Below are 14251 nucleotides of genomic sequence, written 5' to 3'. Positions count from 1 at the left end.
GCACAACGACATCCTACTTTGAAACAAGATCATACACTAGGGGGCCCCAAATCGACTTTGACCTTTGTCTTGCCAACACCTACCCACATGCCAAATATAACTGCAATCCTTCGAAATGAGTTGCTGCTGACCACAAATTTGTGGAAACACAGACAGACAGACAGACACACACACACACACATACAGGCACACCCAAAAATACATTTCTCATGGAGGTAGTGAAAGAGAACTTTAAGAGAAATAGGGAAGTCACAAAAAAACTTTAATCAACGACGTCATCTTAACTGACACCAGTAAGATGTAATCATGATTTCCTCCACACTTTGAATACTCATAATCATGAGAACTAATTATAACATTCTGGTGTACTGCAAACAGCCTACCGGTAGAAACTGCTTTCGGTGTTAAAGATACAGCAGTTACAAACAGAGAAACGATGATAGACCAAAGACAAAAGTAGCCATGCAATAGCATAGATCAAATTTGATGTTTTACTTAAATCATTAATTGCGTTTTCAATAAAACCAGGCCCTCTCTCCGGCGAATACAAATCATCTTCATCAACTGCGAACAGCGACAAGCCGACGGACCGTTCAACGGGGCCACGTTCAGCAGGTATGGGGAGTTTTCCCCATCCATCCGCCCGGAGACATAGTCTTCTCCACCGACTCACACATCTGTATTGGTTATCAACGGTTAGTACCGGTTATCGTCGGTTATCGACGGGATATCAATGATAATTCATCATTATCTGAAGTTCTCTCTCTCTCTCTCTCTCTATACATATACATTATAAACATGTATAGTTATCAATGACTAGTTATCGATGCAAACATAACTATATAAAAAAATCTTATCTTTTTCTGTGAAATGTTTATATCAGAGCCTTTCACATGCTTTATCAGTAATCAGAATTAGCTGCCAGTTAACGTTATTGGTCGTTATATGTCCCTCTATCATTTGTGAAAAAAGTTGATAAATAAAGTTACCATCTCGCCAAGTTGTTCCTTCAGTCCTTCAACCATGATCGGGGAAATGAAGTTGTAGATCCAGCTGAGGGTCAATGGTAAATGGGAAAACATTGCTACAGTACGAGTTCTGTCTGATGACGTCAATTTTAAAAAAGATAACTTCGTTATCGGCTGGGTCTGTTTTTGCACACATGAATCTAATTTGCACTCACGTGACTGTGACGTACGTATTGTCGGCCATATTGAATGATCAAACCCGGATATTGTCGGGTAAATTTGAATTTGGAGATATAAAGACCTACGCAAGCAAATCTGTACGTCGGCCTCATGTCGTAAATATTTAGATATATTACCTTGCGCCTCCGTGGAAGACTAGCTCCATGCTACCCACCCCTGCGTCACAGCTCAACAGGGACAATGTCGCCTCGCTGGCAGCGTTTTCATCTGTGTATGGACACACGGAAGTATTGTGTAATCTGAAGTTTTCCAAAATTTTATGTCATGTATAGCTCATGATAGGAACGAAGTATTTCTAGTAGGGCTTTATTGCGCATTTACTGCTCTGAACAAGCCATGGTCGTCAGTGAAAATGACAGGTTTATGGCCCGGGAAGAAATGGTGAAAGTTTGGGCCTCCTAGCATCTTGTATGGGAACTGCAGGGGTGCTATTGTTGCAGACACTGGTATCTTACCCATGGCGACCACGACATCGATGTGCGCCGAGGAAACGCTGACCTCGAACCGTCCTACGTCACTCGCCACAACACTGTCAAAATATAGATGAATGTAAAGATATTGCTCATTATTATTGAAATGTCCTTCCAATTCCGTTAAGAATGAGATCCGGAGTTCCCATCGTTTGATAAATGGAGGAAGCATGGTCGCATCAAACTACCCCATGTCAACTTAAACAATAAATTTACAGCTTGAATCACGGACTTGGTATCGGATTCAGCCCTAATTTTCATCCAATTTAAATGTAGCCTTGCTCATTCACGCCCAAAAGTAAAGCTATGATGCTCTATATCTACGTACACATTTTTGTTTACTGAATACTTATAGATAAAAAGGACCAACACAACAAACTCTCCGCAGCTTCCGAAGAATGTGTCTTGAGAACACGGGCTGCTTTGTTGTTTTGGGCCTTCGTACTTACAACCCGCTAGTCATCCTGTATCCCCAGTCCCCGTTGATTCCAGCGGACTCCGCAGAGATGATCATTCTGAGCCCTACATCCGGGTCAGCGTCCATGCTGGTGTGTCCAATCGCGAAATCTGACAGATACACACTGGGGAAGAGATGCGTCAAAGGTCCTGTTATCAGTACATGCAAGGACCTCCTTGGTACGTGTTGAGGTGAATGGAAGTAGTATAGTGTGCGAAACGTGCCGTGTTTGGAGGAGGCGCGTAGGGACTGGGGATGAGAGAGTGCAGGACAGGAGGACAGGTGATAAACCTGGTATATATACCTCATCACCCTGTGCACTTTGATCACACTGCGAAAGTTACTCACTACCCGTACTCAGTGCGAACGCTTAAGTACAATTATAGTTGTTAATCGCTTCAAACTTAAGATTATATAGTTAAGCTACACTTAGATTATGTTAATGTGTTTGTATTTCATAATTTTTAACGTATGTACCGCATCATTAATGTGGAACAGAGCTGTTGTGATGTCTGTACATCAATTCAGCCATGTATGGCTGCAAGCTGTTGGACAAGGATTACTTCAATAAAACCATTGTATATATTTGTCATATTGTAGACGTGCAGCAGAAAAGAGACAGAAAAAAACTACTCCAAGGGGCCTTGCAAGATCCAAGACACAGTGAAGAAAGACTGAATGCAGCTGCAGGACGTTTCCACGACTGCAGATGCAGAAACAAGTGGATGATGATGGTGATGATGATGAGACGCGCAACACAAAGGGCTTTAGTGGAATATAAACATATTGACTAATAGCGTGTCTACATACACGTATCTACAGGAGCGGTAACCTGGGTACCATCCTCTGTAGTAACCGCTGGCTCAATATTTCCAGTTGCCAACCACGGAGGTAGCAAGCTAAAAGATTGAGACAGCGGTTACTACGGAGGATGGTGCCCAGGCTAGAAGAGCAGGGGTAGTTCGTGTGAAGGCCTATAGAATTCTAGCCCTCATGATTAAGAGCTTAGACAGCATCCGACGGGAAGTCGACCATAACTCACTTCTTGGTGTAGTGCTCCATGGTCCCGAAAGGGAGGTCCATTTCCCCCTTGGAGGCCGGGATGTGGACGTTGTTCATTTTCTGTTGGATCATCCAGGTGAACATCCGGGTACCTGCACAGTCAGGAGAGCATGACGGGAAAGGTACTAGAAAAACTGCCCCCCCCTCTATCATCACAGGTTTTTTCTTTCTGACTTTGTAGCATACGTTTTAAACGCCCGATGAGAATAAACCTTTCGTATAGGCTTGTGGCAATCCACTATCAAATCCCGACATAATCCATGTCCTTTTTACAGGACGGTTCTTACGCCACGGTGTCGAGGTTAACCTTTATGTTCCAATTAAGAGCATTGAATGTACCATGTCAGAAGGATTGATTCAAATATTAACGAAAAATTACTTGCTTTGCCTCTTTCGCAAGGCGGATCTGGAATAGATTAGATTGAGTGTATTTTCCCGTGCGATACATTAACTCTGCTTTTCTTCAAACATTGGAGAGAGACACTAAGAAATGTGCGATAAAGAGTTATATAAGGCTGAGTTTAGTTGGATAACGTTACCATATTCCATAGCAGCTTTGGTGAAGGTTGCATTCGCCGCTGTAGAATTTCCCGCCAAGCACGAAGAACAACTGGCCAACAGGAGGCCGACCTGTAGAACTCTTTCCCAGGATACCATTGTGACAATGTACGAGATTACGGTTCACGCAATTCAGAGCTACTTCACAGAAACATAGGACGTGATCGCTAAAACGATCAATCTACCCTCTTCTGAACCAGTAATCACTGACTCATTGCAACACGCTTATCTCAGGTAAACACACGAAGCAAATATATATCTAAGACTCCTCTGTGTAGGGTCGCAAAAAACTATGCACAAAACGTGCAAGGTGTTTATCTAACCCCAATCTGATTGCCCTAGATGTTCTTACAATTGTTTTATTTTTCTACTTGGGTCGTCCAAAGTGCAGAGGTTATCTTAACAATCACATGGGGCAATTTACATCCAAGTGATGCCGCAGGATTAGAGGCCAACAATTGTAAAAAAGTAAAAATTTTCTTTATTCTCGAAGACTGACATTATAATCTTATTGTATTTTTTTTTTCAAATACTGTTGTCAGATTGGCATTACCCTTATGATACGAATCAGGTGTTGCATCAAGACAGAAGACTTCTGAACGGGTCTTTTACTATGGTAGCACACACTTTCCATTAGAGGCTGCGATCGCTGAGCAACAAATGTTTGACAGATCATTCAACGGATTCCAAAGACCAAAAATGAAATTTTCTACTTTTTTTGCCCTTTAACCCTATCCAGACTGGGCTTTTTTGGTATTTCTGGGACTGGGGGGGGCTGATTCGGCCCCCCTCATAATTTCCGAACGGTATGATGTATCATCACCAAATTTTCAGGGAGTGATATTCACGTCAAGTTTTATAATAGCTGTAATTTTGGTGACGTTATGACTTAATATGACGTAATTATGACGTCATCGATGTGATTTTATTGGCTAAATAGGGAATTCCCGTAATATCTAAAGGAATTAAACAAAACGGTTTGTATTATTCATTTTAAGGTATGCAAAGGCCTACAACGTCAATGGTAAGTACGTTGACGTCAAAATGACGTCATAAAATGGCGTCATGTGTTGTTAGCGATCCCTTGGGATCCGCCATCTTGGATCGGCCATTTTGAAATTTTTAAAAATCCTTTTTTTCCACTTTTGACCCCAAAAGACACTGAAAATAGACTAAAAACGTTAATCTAAATGTTTCTGATAAAGAAAATGTCAGGTATTGACGATTTTAAGGGCGAAAAAGCCTGCTGATACCTGAAATAGTGATAAGGTCCGCCATCTTGGATTTTGGCTGATTACGTCATCAAATTAGCATAAATTATGAATATTAAATCAGGAAAGTTGCATTTAATTACATGTAATGTTATACATGTAGGAAAACTAGTGTAGTTGTGCAAGAAAACCCGAGAAATATCATTGTTTTCAGAAAATTAATGATTTTTGCATAAAATGCCAGTCAGAAACCCGTTGCCATGGCAACATGAAAAAATGATAAACTTAAAACATTATCATAAAATTGTTGCCAACAAAATTTTAGGAAAATTCACCAAGTTTGGTTGTCTTAGCATACATCGTTCGGCAGAAATACGATGTCAAAGTTGGCGCGGGCACTTTTAGCCCCCCCCCCCCCCAGTCTGGATAGGGTTAAATCATAATTTTGACTCGTGTGCAATAGAACTATTAATCATACAATCAAGGGCCACATCGTAAACCTGATTTAATCGCTCAGCTGATTGTCGTATAATTACAATGGCTACCCTTCTACAGAGAGTGTAGGAATAGAATAACACAATAGAGGAAATATAAAAAAAAATCAAGCAGGACAAGAACCACATTTAAGTTTTCAGCTCAGTTGTATTTCGATCGTTTACCTTTACCTTTAAATATGGTCGCTCTTAATTCCAAGAGTTCATCAAAGATATTATACACATATAAAAGATACAAACAACTGTAGAAAACCGTCGATTTACACGCTCTAAATGCTTGATGTGGACAGATATATATATATAGCTGATGAAATCAAAAGGGGTCAACCTTAAAACTGGTTTCAAAGCTTACAAGAGAATCTGCATGACTCTCCACGTTTTCACCCTTTTCTAGTCTATTTTCTACATGAACCTGAAAATCATAACAGATCACCAGAGCTTCGAAATGAACACACACCAAAAATATTTTAAGGCACTGCAGGTTTCTTTTATTTATCTATCCTGTGCGTCATTTAAAAATCTACTAGGATACCAAGGACGTCACGGATTTGAATGTTTTAGCCAATGGGGAGGACAAGCTTTGTTGACCAATCAGGGAACCTTAAAGGTCAGCCAATCAAGTTCGATGTGCCACTGTTCAAGCCTTGGGGGAGCTTGATCAACCAATCAATAGCATCACCGCACACGTTTGATTAAATACTTCTTCAACAGTCAAAATCAATTCCAGTTTACACTTCGCAGCGAATGATATGTGCAGCGCACTGATTATCACATTGATATAGCTCTATTGCATATTCTTATACAACTTTAAACATTTAGATTTATTCCGTATACACACAAATGAGACCATGATAACGGCGCCTGCTTTTCTAAAACAGGTCTCATTTAAAACACCAAGTAAACAGTGCATCGAAACATGAACTTGTTGCAGCTGCTAAGCAGCGTTGTTGACTATTGGAATCAGAACTGCCCAGTGTACTTGAGATCTGTGCCGATGGAAATGAAACCCTGAAAAGAAAACAAAGCGAAACATTTAGAAACCTTTCAGAAAAGCACTGTAGGTTGGTTACGTTTTGGCAACATATTTGCATCAATCGTTCACAAGTGTTTATCACACAATTTAAAAAGTTACACATAAGTTACAAAATCAGACAGTCTCGCGGGCCACTTTACTCTTTTGAAAACTCAAGAAAAGATCATTTACTGATCAAATTGTACAGTTGTTGTACTGCCAAACGCAACATGAAGTCTATATGATATGCTTGTTGCTCATCACAATTAGCCATCTAGGATCTTGATCTGGGATGTGTAATGAACGAAGATCTTTATTGCACACACATACCCACTGGGTGCAGCACAGGTCACAACAGAAAACATCACAGTTTGCAAATACATATATACATATACAATGATAAGCTAGTACTAGTCTAACGATTACGTTAATTTGGCCTCTTTTTACTTCTTAGTAATAGTGTAGATATAAGTACAGTTGTGTTTAATAATCAAGGGTTTATCTAAAGCAATTATTATCATTATGATTATTTTTTAGAAATATTAATTTTTCCACGTTGCCAAGATGTATGAAATGGGGAAACCTACATTGTATTAATTTATAAAGCGCAGCTCTCTCTTCGTTGTATAAACTACGTTCTACTAAAAATTGTTGCTCATTCTCTATCCTATTTAGATTACAATGTCTTCATGTAATGTGTGTTGTAGTAAATGTTGGGATGGTTCCAGTATCCTCCTTGGGACTCACCTGGTGCATGACCACCTGGGCGTTCTCAAACAGAACATCCTTCAGGTGGAAGGGGATTCCCTGAGCCAGGTAGTCTGTTAAAGACATGGAGAGGTTTAAGTCCAAATAGAACCTTACATTCAATTCATACATCCGCATGTTATTTTCCATCCTTTAACCTTTTTCCAAACGATACATCGGCGTCTCTGTTCGGACAAAAAAGTAAGGCGAATGGGTAATACATGTACTATATATGTTATATGTAGGCAAGTAGGTTGTCCACTACTATTTGCTTACTGAACTCTCCCAATGGGCCTTGAGCTTGTCCACAACTAGTTGCCTACTATATATGTTATATAGTGTTCACATAAAGATGAAACCATGCAGCAATTTAAAAGACAAGTGTAGATGAATCAGGAGAGGCTGAAACATGCAGACTATGGATAAGGAGCGCGCATATGGCTCAGGTAAAAAAATGTCAGTTGGAGCCACCACAATAAGCCATCTTAAAATTCCAATGCCACATGGGATTGTGGGTAGGTTCAGAGGTTTAAGGCCCCTCAGAAGTAAACAAACATCCCCGTGGAAGTGTGTCAAACACGTCCGGATCCAGACGAAGAATTGTTTACGAATGAGGGACCTTAAACTTTTGAACTTGGACCACAATGTATCACGAGTCACGACTGCACATGCGCACTCGGAACTGTGAGATGGCTTATGACGTACGTATAGCAGGCACCGCCCCCTGTCTGCAGAAGTCACGTGACGTCCAGACCGTGAGCATACCCTCAAACCTGCTGTCCAGCGCAAAGGCTGATAGGAGAAGGTGAGCAAGAGGTGCCGGGAATGAAGTAAAGTCTAGAGAGGCAGGAACTGCTCACCAACGTATCCAGAACCAAATGTAAGATGCTTGATACGTTCGTTGGTGCAAACGGAGGTTACACATTCAGGCAATAAGATGCACAATACAAAAGTTCCACAAGCATCTTTGGTCAGTGATGGATGTCAGTGACAGTCGCTCACGAAAAAAGTAACTTTTGTATTGTGCGAAAGTAAGATGTAGATGCAATGGCGAGTAAAATGAGAGAAACTTTGGCAAATCGCAAAACTTCTCGCAACTGTGACAATGCGAAAGAAAAAAAGTAACAGAACCAGTAAAAATCATGAGAGCAACTGATATAACCAGCAAAAGACAGCGAGCATGGCGTTGAAAAGTATGATGTCGTTTACTTAGTGGAAGATTTCAATGGATTATTTTTCTTAAAGTCATCTACTGTGACATCGTCTGATTTCGCCTTCTTCAAAGGTAAAAAAAGTCTCCCTTACTGTTAATCCATGGCACAGTCGCCTGGCACAGAGCACGGATCGCAAAGTCCAGACCGAATGTCTAGAGAATGATAAAGTAAAGGTTAGTGAGTTTTTCATCAAAGAAATTAAGGCTGGAAAACTTGTGCAACGTGTAACGTGTATTTTTGATATCTGATTCTTCCCTGTTACCGTTTTGTTCCGTTCATAGATACATGTATCTCTGAAGTATGCTGGGCAGCTTGTTGGTCCAAATTAGTATCCAGCTCTCCATGAATGAAATGCTTCCCAGAACCACTATTGCGTCCTCACATTCCCCATTCTACTTTTCCATATTCAGTTTTACTCTATTTATCATGTCAATGGAAAGTTGCTACTTTCAAATAAAGACGCACATTACAGTTTCCTGCAACATAAAATCGCACAGAATTCATCAGAATTTGTTGAAAACAAGTCACGAAAGTAGTCATAGGCAAGTCTACTCACCGGTACAGGACCTACAGTCGAGCCGAATGTGGTGATCTTGATCCTTAAAGATAAAGATGTAAAAATGCACACGATCAAATTAAAGGAATTACATTTAACAAGCATCGTATAGTGGTACATCATACATTCTACATCAATGCAAGATCTAGAGTTAGTAACTTAGAAGTTTGAACTAGTCGTTGTTGGCGTAGTTCGGATCCCGCTGACACCAGTGTTACAATGGTGAGACGAACAGGCTCTATCTTTTGAATAAACTGAAAACAAACTAGTATTCAATTGAGTGACTCTTAGAGACCGAGCTTCTTCTTTCATCAACATCAGATGTAGCCTGGGTAGCGAGTGTTGGAGCTCAGGTAGTAATCGGATGGCACCCAGACTACATCAGATGTTAAACGTCGTGTTATCAAGCGTGTGTAAGATCTGAAGAAGATAATGATGTAACGTTACTCACTTGTTAGGATCCATCGACACGTTCCCGTACAGCAGCTCTCCAATCAGCTTCACTTCAGCACCCAGATCCATGGTCTGTGGGGACAACAAATACAACACTGCACCATAAGAAGCAAAAGAAAGAAGTAGGAGTCCGAACCACTTACAGTGCAACATTCCTTTTATCTCACAGTGATTCCGAACCTTTAAAACATCTCGTGTGCGGATAAAGATTTTCGTCGCGACCTCGTGCATTCTCGCCACGCTGCGCTTTCGCGGGAGCACCTTTCAAAATGGCGGTCGTAATTGGAATGGAATACTAAATTACTTTGTGTACGGGATTAGCGTATAATTCTTTATCAAGTGCGTACTACTATGACTGAGGATTGAACTTTAAATGACCAACACATAACATACTTCAGCTCTATGGAAAAGTGTAAGAATCACGCCTAATCTAGTGGGTGGTTAGAACGAAATTTCTGTTACGTGCTGCTCGTAATGTCATTTAACAATGAAGATACATACCACGTTGATGCTGAAGAGGTAGATCGCGGGTTTGTTTTGAGGCGTGGCGTACACGTGGACGTTCCCGTAGCCGGTCAGCGTGGCGTGGCCCGGGCGGATGGAGAGGTGGGGCGGCAGGGAGGTGTTCAGCACCAGCTCTATACCCATGTCCGGGTACAACTCACCCACCTGGGTGTGCAACAAGGTACATGGGTTAGCAAATGAAAACATGCGTGGGTGGATGAAGAGTTTGCGTGGAGTGATCCGGGCGGATGGACAGGTGGGGCGGCAGGAAGGTGTTCAACACCAGCGCTACACCCATGTCCGGGTACAACTCACCCACCTGGGTGTGTGGAACAACGAAGAACATGGGTTTAATATCATCTGAAAACATGGGTGGGTGGAATCGGACAGTTAGCCAAGCTGATGTACTAAAAGTATATGTAGTAGAAAAGGGTTGCAAGTTGTATTGGCTAGAGATAGCTGTGTGGTTGAGCGTGTGTGTGTGTGTTTGTGTGTGTGTTTGAGCGTGTGTGTGTGTGTTTGTGTGTGTGTGTGTGTAGATGAAGGTTAGACATCCTGAAGAACATTAGTCGTAATACAACATAGATAAATCAAGCAATTGGTTAGATTTTCTATCATTCATCAGTGACTGAGTGTGTCTGAGTGTGTGTGTGTGTGTGTGTGTGTGTGTGTGTGTGGAGAGCGGACGTTATTTTACGTCCGTGATTGATATCGACTTAATAAAGGCATCAATAACGTTTCATCCGGATACTAGAATCAAAGGTGCTTGTTAATGCGTTTTAAGTAGTATTATCCCTACCTTCGGCACCAGACCCGCCAGGTACGTAGTGTTCAGCTTGAAGGGCAGGTCTTTGGGAATCTATGATAAATGAGAAAACATATTCATAGGGGAAGGAAGACATCAGAAGCTAGGAATATCTGATAAATGTGAAAGTTAAATATATAGGTAACCAAATACTTCACATTTACACATTAACAATTATCGAGTAACAACATAAACAACAAAATCGATTCCCGTGATAAATAGCGATCGTGATTGAAATTGAATTGAAATTGATACTACAAGAAATGCCTCCGCCACTGAGGCGTGGCCAAAAATAAGGAGACTTGATGATACGCACGTCCTTAGGCTTGAGAACATGCCTGAGTTGCCCGGCCTGGTGGTAGATAAAAATATGAATGGGTTTCAGTATATTCTGTCGTTTCTTTCTCTATGGTATTGCCATCATTTACCACATGTAATAGTGTTTTATATAGACAACATCAACATATGTTAACAATTAGAAGTGAATGAATGAGTCTGTCGAGATCAGTCCTGTACATTTGTTCCTTCCTTTTTCTACACCAGCCGTACATATTGCCCTATATAGGATTCCTAGGTCATGTGACATAAGTGTTTGGTCATTGGAACATGACGAAGACTGCGGTCCAAGGGGCAGTGAGACTTCTTTCTTAGTCTTCGTTAATATGTAGGAGAGTTGTTCTTTACTACCATGATTGAAGAACAACAAATGCTATATATTATATGTTATATATGTGCCATGAATATGTATGTCATTCTTCTCCTTGTAGGACGTCGGGGTTCGGGTGTGCGTAGGAGAATGATGAATTTAGGATCATAGTATATTCTAGATCGGCAAACTTGAAGTATGGCAGTTCACCTTGTGGTAGATGTTGGCGATGGCGTTGCCCACGTACTCGGACCCGTACAGGTAGATCATGCGGGACGTCTCGGGCACCTCGGGGATGGGTCCGGGCGACACCGGCACGGTGATGCTGCTATCCCGCGGCACAACGGCTCCCTGTAGGAGAGGACAAAGGCATACACATACGTTGATGAAGGTCAGACATCCAGGTAATAAGATACGCCAAATAACAGTTACTCAGGCAACTTGATAGAATTTTGAATCTTGATAGAACGTTTCAGATAGCATTCGCTGTCTTTCGTCAGTGACGTCAGTGACAGAAAGGCATATCTATGTTGATGACATCATCAAGATAGACATGGTGTACGTTTTATATTAGATTTACACATATCAAAGTACAACGTGAATTTTACAATCGGATCATAAGAAAAAAAGCGCAGGGGTCCTGCCATGTGTGAGTGGATCAAAACCTTGATAGGGTACGGAATTTTGGGTCACTTAGTCCTCGCTCTTTACCACTTGTGCTAGTGTTTTATATAGACAACATCAACATCTGTAAACAATTAGAAGTGGATGAATGAGTCTGTCGAGATCAGTCCTGTACATTTGTCTCAGCCATGATGTTTCTGACTCAGGGAGATGAGATGCTGTTCCAGTTCAAGTCACTACGCTGCTGAGCAAACTCGTTAAAAATCAACACTATTACAACAGCAACAACACCTTCAACACTGACCTTCAGCGGGAGTTCCATGAAGTTCGTCTGGAAACTTGGAGCCTCCAACAGTCCAAGGTCAAGGTCGGCAAACTTCCCAACTGGCTCCAGCACTGGAGGTAGAACGAACAGGTATATCAATTCACATTGTTGTATTATTACAGCCAGTAGGCCCATCTGAGTAATGGTGGTATTGTAACGTGCTCGAGGCACCTCCTCAAACACGGGACCACCCATTTTACGTTCCTTTCGAAAGACGAATGCAGGGATGCCCTTTACTGGATTCGAACAAGGGACAACCAGCTATCTACATCTACATCTACATCTACATTGCTGGTACCCCCAAATAGCCCCTTCAGGGGCAAAGGGTTATACCAACTAATTGGAACAATGAGTTCAACTGTAAGTCGCTACCAACTGAGCTACAGGGACATCCTACAAGGCTACTAGTATATCAACCCTTTATTTGTTTGCTATTTCTTTTCAGCAAACTTGAACAGAACAACAAGCAAATATAACACTTTATTAACAGTTACATAGATAAGCATGATCTAGCCTTACCCCTGATTTGCGCGAACGATTTCTCCACATCTTCGTTGATGGCCTTCGACACGGATTTGCAGAGCTGAACAAAAAACAACAATGCAAATTCACACAGTATTTTCTGTGATATCGCCAAACGTATGAAACTATGTTTGAGAAGTAGGTATGACTTATTTCAATAATTTCAAACTCATTTTAATAACTTATGATTATTTCAATTATCAAATAGAGCTTCAGTAGTTATTCAAGCTTCTTTCAACTGATTGGTCCTGAGTTGAAAATGAAATTCGCTCAAATGAAAAAATTACAATTTTGCCTTAAATAGTACGTACACACATTGTAGTTATGGATCACGCAACAGGTGTATTATTTTCATTGTGCCTGATATCAGTAATACTAACGCTATCGCTATACATGTATTGAAGAGTCCGTCCGCCATATGAAACCGCATACACACCTCGCTGTTCAGCTGATTTTTGATCGTGTTTTCGATCGCTCCCTTGAACAGGTTGTACAACCAGCTGGGTGGACGGAGGAAGATAAAACAACAACAGCGTTTCAGTAGTGTTTGAAATCACATGACTATGATGTAATTTAGCATCCGCTATGTTAGATGGCTAAAGGCTCAGCCTGGAGTCCAGCCTTATTAGCTTCCGTCCGTTACACGAGCTCCGCTCCTCGCCAATTGGCTAATAAGGCTGGACTCCAGGCTATACTGGTTAAGGTTACTTTACTTTATTATCGTGATGTGGCAAATGAAATGATTAATTTCCCTTCAGCCCGCTCGCTTCTCGATAGATAAGACTGGGTGTAACGTTAACGTTATGCCCCAATGAGTGCTAGTCAACACATATCATTTCCCAACGTAGTTTGTACCAACTTATAAAGTAAGACAGCGCTGGCATATATGAGCTTTTCAGCAGTCACGATCTTAGTCTTGCCTTTTAACATCTGCTTGGAGATTACAGGGCATGAGTGTTCAATCAGGGTTTATCATTATTACCATGTCATTTACTAGCTTAGTGGTATGTACACGAGAAAGTAAGTATGTACCCCGGCGATCACTAGTCAAAACTTGTCACTTCCCGACGCAGCTTGCACCGAAAAAAACTTAAACTACGGCAATACTGTCAAATTCCACCATCTCAAGCAAAGGTTTTTTTTGGGGGGGGGGGGGGGCTGGGTAGGTATTATGGTGGACAGGAAAATGCTACGATCTTGCCTCCCAACATGTGCTTGGAAATAGATATTCTTACCTTGCCCCGCCGTGGAACTTGACGCTGACGTCACCGATGTGTGCCGAGCAGGAGCCGACAGAGATGGTAGGGCGGTCCTGGGCGTCCTTTCCTGTCACGACAGTCAAGCATTTGGTCAAGAACAACACTAAAATTCACGCTTACAGCA

At 41.4% G+C, this 14251-nt stretch overlaps 2 protein-coding genes across 3 annotated transcripts in view; both read right to left on the bottom strand.

The window, feature by feature from the left end:
- Positions 1–251: 251 nt before the first annotated feature.
- On the bottom strand, positions 252–3954 carry LOC136438842 (bactericidal permeability-increasing protein-like). Its single transcript, XM_066433839.1, has 7 exons — positions 3737–3954; positions 3178–3289; positions 2128–2259; positions 1664–1737; positions 1325–1415; positions 990–1053; positions 252–677 (listed from the first exon to the last, which is right to left on the bottom strand). Exons 1-7 carry the CDS (start codon positions 3852–3854, stop codon positions 609–611), a joined length of 660 nt encoding a protein of 219 aa, XP_066289936.1. The 5' UTR covers positions 3855–3954; the 3' UTR covers positions 252–608.
- A 1634-nt stretch (positions 3955–5588) lies between these two features.
- LOC136438839 (bactericidal permeability-increasing protein-like) overlaps positions 5589–14251 on the bottom strand; it is a 15012-nt gene continuing 6349 nt past the window's right edge. The window contains exons 5-18 of one of the 2 annotated variants that reach the window (XM_066433835.1): positions 14104–14194; positions 13305–13368; positions 12866–12929; positions 12326–12417; positions 11608–11748; positions 11068–11103; positions 10746–10805; positions 9944–10111; positions 9441–9514; positions 8990–9032; positions 8525–8585; positions 7925–8011; positions 7220–7293; positions 5589–6468 (exon numbers count right to left, since the gene is read on the bottom strand). In XM_066433835.1, the coding sequence (XP_066289932.1) occupies positions 6421–6468; positions 7220–7293; positions 7925–8011; positions 8525–8585; positions 8990–9032; positions 9441–9514; positions 9944–10111; positions 10746–10805; positions 11068–11103; positions 11608–11748; positions 12326–12417; positions 12866–12929; positions 13305–13368; positions 14104–14194 (1103 nt within the window). In that variant the 3' untranslated portion in view covers positions 5589–6420. The remainder of the gene's footprint in view (positions 6469–7219; positions 7294–7924; positions 8012–8524; positions 8586–8989; positions 9033–9440; positions 9515–9943; positions 10112–10745; positions 10806–11067; positions 11104–11607; positions 11749–12325; positions 12418–12865; positions 12930–13304; positions 13369–14103; positions 14195–14251) is intronic. The other variant, XM_066433836.1, reaches the window with a different exon arrangement.

This window comes from Branchiostoma lanceolatum, chromosome 7 (genome assembly GCF_035083965.1).
Source record: "Branchiostoma lanceolatum isolate klBraLanc5 chromosome 7, klBraLanc5.hap2, whole genome shotgun sequence".
In the NCBI taxonomy this organism is placed as follows: domain Eukaryota; kingdom Metazoa; phylum Chordata; class Leptocardii; order Amphioxiformes; family Branchiostomatidae; genus Branchiostoma; species Branchiostoma lanceolatum.
This window is presented reverse-complemented; position numbering and strand designations above follow the sequence as displayed.